At 34.4% G+C, this 8,829-nt stretch overlaps 1 protein-coding gene across 1 annotated transcript; it reads right to left on the reverse strand.

Moving 5' to 3' along the window:
• Nucleotides 1–234: 234 nt before the first annotated feature.
• On the reverse strand, nucleotides 235–7,641 carry LOC126689721 (E3 ubiquitin protein ligase DRIP2-like). Its single transcript, XM_050384911.1, has 7 exons — nucleotides 7,488–7,641; nucleotides 6,637–6,736; nucleotides 4,738–5,023; nucleotides 4,060–4,499; nucleotides 3,907–3,957; nucleotides 801–873; nucleotides 235–659 (listed from the first exon to the last, which is right to left on the reverse strand). The coding sequence occupies exons 1-7, from the start codon at nucleotides 7,606–7,608 to the stop codon at nucleotides 486–488; spliced, it is 1,245 nt and encodes a 414-aa protein (XP_050240868.1). The 5' UTR covers nucleotides 7,609–7,641; the 3' UTR covers nucleotides 235–485.
• Nucleotides 7,642–8,829: the final 1,188 nt, after the last annotated feature.

Genomic DNA, 8,829 nt, shown 5'->3' on the forward strand with positions numbered 1-8,829 from the left:
TTTTTCATTTTTTTGTCCATATTGGGGGATTATATGGTTCTTAGTATAATGGCTAGGGCGCTATATCTATGCTATCCTTATCAATTGTTCCTTCAATACTATTTGATCCTGGACGCATTTCCTACCAAATAAGACTTGCCTGAAAAAAAATAAAAAATAAAAAATAAAAGAAAAAGAAAAAGGGAAATGTGAATTGCTTAAGAGTTGGGATTGTCCTTTAATTTGTATCCATAATTTAAGCTAGCATCACATCTTATATTACTTCATTTAAGTATGAGCAAGTTTTATAAAGCAAGAAAAACTCCTATAGTGAAAGCGCATATATATCCACATAGCATGTATATGCATGCCTGAACGCAATAAAACATAGGGGAATTTAAGATTTTCCATGCAAATGCATGCTGGGAAGATTTGTGCTGCCTCAGATTGCCTTGGCTGAGATAATTGTTGGGATACAGCTGACTCTAAGCATCATTGAAACATGTTCATTTTAGCTGGGCCTTTCGACAATAAGACAGAACCATCACAAAATTCTTCGCAGAGCTGCCCACAGATGTATTTATTCCTTCTGATGATGGTGCTGTCTGCAACCATAAATCTACCAAGTTGTGAAGTTGCAGTGTAGAATTCACAGGCTGACCCCGCAGCAAGATCTCCACCTGTAAGAAAATTTTCCTTTTAGCAAACAAATCCCCATCCACAATTCCATGTTTCATATGGTGGCCACATAGAGAAACAGCTCAGTGTTAAATGATATATATAACCCAAGGACAGAAAAAACTAGGCAAAGATAAAGTTACCTCAGCCTCACTAGCAAGATGCAGTTTTTGCGCAAGATACTTTTTGATAAATGAAACGGGTAAACTACCATCCCTGTGACAATTCGAAGAACAAATCAGTAAAATTGGGAGTATTTTCTCAATGAAGTTACAGGAGTCATCTATGCCAAGAATTCCAGTAAAAAATTATTTTAAAGAGTGCTCTCAATTTATGTTGATGCAGAGACCAACAAAGGCAAAAGGCACATATATATATATGCAGCACCCAGCACCAACCAAACTAATTGGATGAACACAAATGCATCAGTGTCACCTGTAACTCTTAATCATATAGGAACTTTCATTAAAAAAAAAAATTAATTAATATATTGAAATTCATACATTTAGGCATATTGCCTTTCCCATTTTCAATACATGATTATTCCATCATATTCTCCATGGCACTAAAAAGGCATTAATTGATCCCTCTTGGTTACCCATTAAAGATAATTAGGATCATTTTAGGATTTCATACAAACAAATCATTCAAGCTTTGGAACATCATACATTATTATGGATCCAATTTCAAATTAACTCTAAAAATGAGAACTTTTTTTATTGATGAAAGAATTATCAACAAAATCTAATGCAATAACTGTTTAATTTCAACAATACAAAAAGATGAGACTTTTTAAATAATGCAAAAGTTATTCAGAAACAAGCAAGATCGCGTACTCCAAGAAAGAAAATTAAAAAGAAGCAAAATGTCTAGAAGGGAGCTTTAGTTCTATAGAAACAAATATAAGTTGGATCATCCTGTCAACACTTGTGACTCCCCAATTAAGGTGAGATTAATGAAAAGGCAGTTATATTTGTACCCAAATTTTTTTTTTTAATTTAATTTAATTTTTTAATAATTCAAAAGTTACAATGGGGGAGGGGGAATTTGCACCTCGGATGTTTTCATGGGAAACACCAGGAGGTACTAATAATGTCATATGATTTCTATGGAGTATTATGGATATATTATCTCTCATCATAAGATGCTGGTCTATTTAAATTTTTACGACATTTGAAGGCACAAACCTGGACTCATTATGAAATACTATAGAATCTGATGCAGACAATAAAGATTAGTTGAGTAAAAACAAGATTAAATATGCAAAGATCTAAGAATTGTGGCCCAGTTTTGTACATGGTCTTCTTGGCACCTTTCATAGGTTATTTTAGTCATTATCAAGTCTTAGTTATAAGTTTTGTCGGTTAGAAAGCTGTTGGTTTAGTTTTCAAAAAGTAGTAAACAAATAGAGATAGTTTGGTAATTTCAGGATTTCCAGGAATGGGCTGTATGGGCTGTCCTAGAGGCCCATTACTCTTTTCTTGTGACTGAGTTCTTTTCCTATTTGGTTTAGAAATTCTTAAGTACTTTTTGTATGTTATTAGTAATCCTAGTCATTCTAGGAATAGTTTATTTAATGCACAATACACTATCAGTACATTATCATACAGAGTTAATTAGTGAATTTAATGGTCAATTGCAATTGCAATGGTCAATCAGCAAACAGAAAGGTTTTGATACTACAGAAATTCAGAAAGATGTGTGCTCCTTGGCCACCAATGTTTGTCCTAGTTTATTTTATTGATTGCATGTCATTATTTTGTAATACCAATATATTTCAGTTCAAAATCACACATTTTTATAGCTGTGAAAGGAAGCAGACAGAAAGGGATCATCAAAAAGCTTTGATAATTGTATGTCTTATGAGTGTCTGATCTTTGTTTAGATAACAAACAATTATAAAGCATGTAATGTGATATGGTAACCTTATTTCAAATTTATTACCATATAATATGTTCCACAAAAATAAAAACATACTGCATTAGTGTGCATGCAGGGGTTAGCTTGGGATACACATGGCCTTAGGTAAAGTTAAAGTCAGTTAATTTTGTAGTATTTAGGCCTGACACTAGGTCTGTAAAGTTCATCCTTAGTCTACCTAGTGGGTAAACAGCTTAGTCTACCTAGTGGGTAAACAGCTAGGGTGGTTCAGTACAACCTGATGTTTGCAGCCTAAGTAACAGAGACTAATAAGTGAGCTAACAAGGGACACTGAAATTGCAGAAATTCTTGTTTCTACCCAAAAAAAAATATGTAAAAAAAGGAATATTCAATTTGAAGAGTTGTAGGTTTATAAAATCTGTCTTAGGAAGCATAATATTTCCATCAGCTGAATTATCCTACACCTTACATGGGTAGATCACTGCACTGTATAAATTTGCGCATATTTCAATAATATAGAGAGTATGGGGCTGATCACCCTGTTTCTATCACATTTCTATATTTAGGTGGCTTAGAAAGTAGTCAAGTCTCAACACATTACCCTAGACAAAAAGATTTTATCTATATTTTAATCAAATTCTAGTATGGAAGCTTCATTTTAGTCAAGCACATTTTTATGGTTTTTCTGCTTATGTCTTAGGTTTTATACTAAATAATACGTTCCTAATTGATAGTTTACTTTTCCTTTTCTTGATCAGAAAGTTCCACCTTCATGTGTTCAAAGTTGTTGTGTCTTAGGTTCCGCAATTGGTTGATAAGGTGTTGCAAGATTATAAAAATCCATGATAATAAATTTTCTTTATTGGAATTGAAAATTATGTTTATGTAGAATTACTTGATATTCCTTGTCCAAAGAGGGAAACAAAATTCCAGACTACTAAATATGTATCTGAGAAAGTACTACAAAAATTCTATAGAAATGGTCATTTTCTAATCTGACATTTTTCCCTAAATAAATCTTCTCTTGCACTGTATTAAGTTTCTAAAAGAATGTGACAAAAAAATATTCAGTCAAAACCTTGCACGTATCAATCAACCAAAAAAAATTAAGAAAAATAATAAGACACACCCCATGCTCCATATAAGGCATCATCAACTTGGACTAGAGCATATTAAGAGTAACATAACAATAACATTCTAATATTTCATAAATTCCAAAATACCTCCAAACTTATACCAAAACGGACAAACATGGTGTAGAGAATGACTTCAACCACAAATTTTTTTATTTGTCATAACTAAAATGGACAAGAATAAAAAAACCAATTATAGAAGAAGACAGCAGGAAGTGGGGTTAATGAAACTCACTTAACCCTCAAGTAGCAAGAGGATATCTGTGGCAACGGTGCATCTTGTCCCCTGAAACCATTAAGCACAAAATCAAAACTCAGTAATTGAGATAGGATAGAATAACTCTTTGATGATGAATTATTTTATTACACCAAAGAAACAAAAGCTCACTGATCATTAGAAGTGACTAATGAGAACCAAATTGGACTAAATCTTCTGTCACGTTTACTATTTGCTTTAAGCATGGCTTGTGCTGGCAACTTCAATCCCTTAGAGACAGCTCTTCTTTGTCGAACACCTTGCACCTTTCTAGGTTTCCTTGAACCTGATGGTGTAGGAGTCGAGCCATTTTCATCTCCATGGCCTTTTAATTTATTACCATGTGCCTTAATTTTGGTTTTAGGTACATGCGCTTCATTGTCATGGCCATCAGACAGCACTGGCTTGTCCATGGGCCCATGCCTGGTCAACTTACTAGGCCTTGTTTTGCTTGCAGCTTCCACCAGGTCATTCAAGGGTTTCCACATGTCAGTTTTCCCTTCACATGGTTTAGCATGGTCCTCTGTATCTTTATTAGACATGTGTTGCTTAGACTCAGTATTAGAAGAATTCTGCATCACAAAGATAGTTATCAAGGAAATTGCTATAAATTAAAGGCATACTCATGTTCATAATAATATACAGACAACCAAACTATCAGAAATTTTCCTTTTTCCTTTTTAATAAAATATATAGGCAAAAAAAAAAAATTAAATTTGAGTAAGCTCAAGTAAAAAAAAGCTTTTGATCCTTTACCTGCTTTCCATTTTGTGGAATTTCACAGAGAGTCTCTAGTGAGCTTAAATTTACAGGGGAATCCTCCATTGTCTTATCATCTTCCACTTCGTTAACAGGCCTGTCAACAGAATGAGTGGATTCTTGTAGAGAATGACGCTTTCTTGCAGCACTTTTCATTCTTCTTCCAATCAGACCAGACTGGGCTGATAAACTTGGTGTACTGACCCCCAATGAAGACAGAGATCTCTCTTTCCTTTTGCCTAGCAATGGAACTAAGGGCACAGCTTCAGGTGCCACGGCCTTTTTTATTTTTAAAGGGAAGAGTTTAGCCCTTAAATCTTGCACATTGTGGTCCGTCCTGCAGTTTAGCACAAAATTGAAGCAACTTAAAACAAAATTAAACAACTTCCCCAGTCAATTTTATGAATACACCTTTAATTTTTGTTGTTTCTTTTAATTTAAAAGGATGTACTTTATCAACAATGGCTTTTTAAATGTGACATTGTAAGTCAGGAAACCGAACAACAGCCTCAGGCATAGAATGGGCTACATGCAGTACCCATGCACACACAAACATGCACGCACAAACATGCATGCACAGAGGCGAGAAACCAAAGACCCTGCATTAAGTGGGGGAGGGGGACTATTCAGGCTTGTCTTCATCATGATCATCAAAATTTCAATCATTAAGATCTATGATCTCTGCTATATATAACTTTATTTTTAATTTAAAACTTAAACGAGAATGCATCAGAATAGCCCCCAAGAAGACCATGAATTTTGTAAAATCATGGCAGTAATTTATGCAACAATACTTCAAACAAATTCAAATTAAATGAAAAAAATTCCTTAAGGTAATCAAAATGGGATTACTGGTTCATAAAATCCAAAAATAACTGAAATGGGCTATACCACCAACCATCCTGTAAATGGAATTACATTTGGACAAATTAGCTCTACCAAACTAATTGATCAATAGTTGAATAGCATGCCCAACTTCCGAAAGTGACTAATTTTTCCTTTCTAACATACAAAAGCACGTTTCCTACTACAGTAATATGTCATTTAGAGTAGACCAAAACACTTTCCCTGCTGGAATTACTACATCCTCCACACAGAAACATAAAACAAACAAGCAACCTTATAAATCACAACAATGTGGCATGTCATTGAAACAAAATGTACCGTTCCTTTGGCTTTGCAATTACTGTCTACAATTCTTCTGGCTTGACAAGCACAGAAACAAAAGGAAGGAGTTAATTCCATGAAACACATTTTATTAAAAGAGCCAAATAATTCTTTGCTTTAGCAAAGATGGCATAATTTCAACAGAGTATGCAAGTTAAATTCATCTTTTCCACATGTATTGGTGGAAAGAACTATAAAGAGGGTCAAATTTATGGTTGAACTGAGTTTAAATGTTTGAATAGCAAAGAGAATTCTCATTCAAATATCTGAAATATATTTTGTTTTCATAACAATTTTACATTAATGAACTATATAATTGCAACATTCCACAGCCGAAATATGCCTAAACCACATGGAGGTATCATGCAGGTTCCTATAAGTTTTACCCAGAGGGAACATGAATTGTGCATTTTGATGCTTCCAACTAAAACATATCTATGCAATATCCTTACATTAAGCAAAAATTTAATTACAACTTTAAGCATACAATCTATCACATCTTTTGGACACATTTAACAGAATAAACACTAAAAATTAACTGAAAGAAGTTATGGATATGACAATCATCAGTTCACTCATTCCATGTTAAATATGCCCAATAGTCGCTAGTAAGTAAATTAAAGGTTGAGTTCCTTGCTAGTGGTTGAGCAAAATGTGAATCACATATAATGCTGGAATGATAAGAAAAAGTATCACTTTGGCATACGTAGAGTTACCATATTTATAAAGCAAGTCTGAAATTTGTAAATTTCCAAAATCATAGGAGCAATGATGATGAAATACCTTAGTTTCTCTAGTGGAGAGCAACCTAAATCTATATTGCACACTGGACAGGAGTTCACTTCCTCATCTGTTAACTTCTCATATATGCATCCCCTGCAAACTGTTTTCAAATTTATAAATAATAATAATTATATATTGTTTGATAATGGATACTTCATAAGCATTCATGCAACTTGCAATGCACATGATACTGAAAGGAAATACAGTCTTTGATGCAGCCTATATGCATCAATCAAAATTTTTTCAAGGAAACAAAAATTAATTAGATGGAAAATAAGGAAATTAATTTTGTTACATGCAAGAACTAGAAATTTAATTTTTTTGAGAAGTCTCAATAAAATTTCTAAGTTACACAGCCGCAAATAATCCAGCCATAGGAAGTGTATTGCTTTGAAGCACTGCCATTCATAAGACCAAACTATTTAAAAACACCAATTTTTTTCCAAAAATAGAATGTAGCGAACAAACTTTATGGTTATAATGCAAATCATACTATTCATCAAACTAATATAAATGCATCAAAATATCAAAATTGCCCCTTGTGTTAGTATACAAAGGATTATATCTCAAAGCTAGAGTCTAATAATTTACTAGGATTACTAACATGAAGAGCATTATTCAGATTGATAACAATAAACCAACATGACAAAAATGCAAATTGAGGAAGACCCAGTTCATAAAAACGAAAATTACAAAATACCCAGATCACAAAAGAACACACAGAACGTAAACTACAAAGAACCGAGACAAAAGAAACGAATACACCACGTAAAATCACATACAAAAAATCAGAAATTGGAGGAACACAGCGTGAGAAACAGAGAGAGATTGAGAAGGAGAGAAGCACTCACAGGTGTGGAGGCACTCAGATATGGTGGTGGCGTCAATGAAAAGCTTATTGCATAGAGGACAAGTCATGCATGCCGCTAGCTTCTCTCTCTGCACCTTCGCTACTTCTCTCTCGCTTGTCATCTTCTTCTTGTTCTTGTTCTTGTTCTTGTTCTTGTTTTTCCTCCGACACTGACACGCCCACAGAGAAAAACAAACTAAAGGAACACAATTAATTAATCAAGCAGCTTTCTTGTTCACGTACCCACATGGTGCATGTCACCAATACGCTACAAATCTTGAACTATTCTGCCGTGGTTCTTGACGAGAAAGACCACGGCAATCACGAAGAATAATCAATCGTGCAACAACACGATGATTGGTAATTTTGGGTGACTCTGTTTGGTTTTGTTAACGACAAGGAAAAGAAGAGAGAAAGAGTGAGATTTTGGAGTCTTCGACGTGGGTCTTGTACGATTTGGACAACAGCAAAGGGGTTGATCATTGATCAGTTCGAGGTTCAATAGTTCGAAACCATATTCACTCACCCAAACAGCATGAAAAAATAGTTTATATGTTTTCTGTGCGTGTTGTGTGTGAGAGTTACGAGAAGTACAAAAGTGAGTTCGGGAGCGAGATATATTATATATGTAAAGGGATTGGGACTAGAGTGCACTGATGGGTGATTTTGTGTTAACCTGCGCACCCTTTTACCCCAAGTTTTCACGGTTTTTTTTTTTTTTTTTTTTTTTTTTTTTGTGTGTGTGTGTGTGTGTGTAAATCCCATTAAACTAAGGATTGGATTAATACCAAATTGGTTTAAAAAATTTTACAACCAACTAATTTGGTCCTTCAGAGTAAAAAGAAAAATGACTAAAGAGCCTAATAGTGTTTATTGTTTAAGGGCCAAATTGAATTTAAACCTTAATGACTAAATTGAACAGTTTTAAAATATCCTGAATTTAATTAACATTAACTCAAAAAGGTAAATAGAATTTTCCCTTTGTTTTTTAGCAGGCTGCGCACATTAGCGGAGAACATGTGCTGGTCACGTGATCAGTGTGTTTGGGAATTTTCCGCAAAGTCAAAGAGGATCGATTGTGCCAAGTGGGATGTGGGATCTAAAATCAAGAACTTGGGATAGTGTGGATCCCACACCCACAATGTTCATGACTGCTGTGCATTGACGGCTCTGATTTTGTCTCACTTGAGATGTGTTTGTTTGTGTGTTAATTGTTGGGTGGTTTTATGTGCAGGTGAAAGTGCAGAGAGAGATTGTGAACTGAAATGAAGATGGGTAGCCCTCCTGGCCCATGCAGTTTGCGTGTGTCTCTGTGCATATGTTTTGAGTGAGTACTGTGAGAG

The sequence above is a fragment of the Quercus robur genome, chromosome 6 (genome assembly GCF_932294415.1).
Source record: "Quercus robur chromosome 6, dhQueRobu3.1, whole genome shotgun sequence".
NCBI classification, from domain to species: Eukaryota; Viridiplantae; Streptophyta; class Magnoliopsida; order Fagales; family Fagaceae; genus Quercus; species Quercus robur.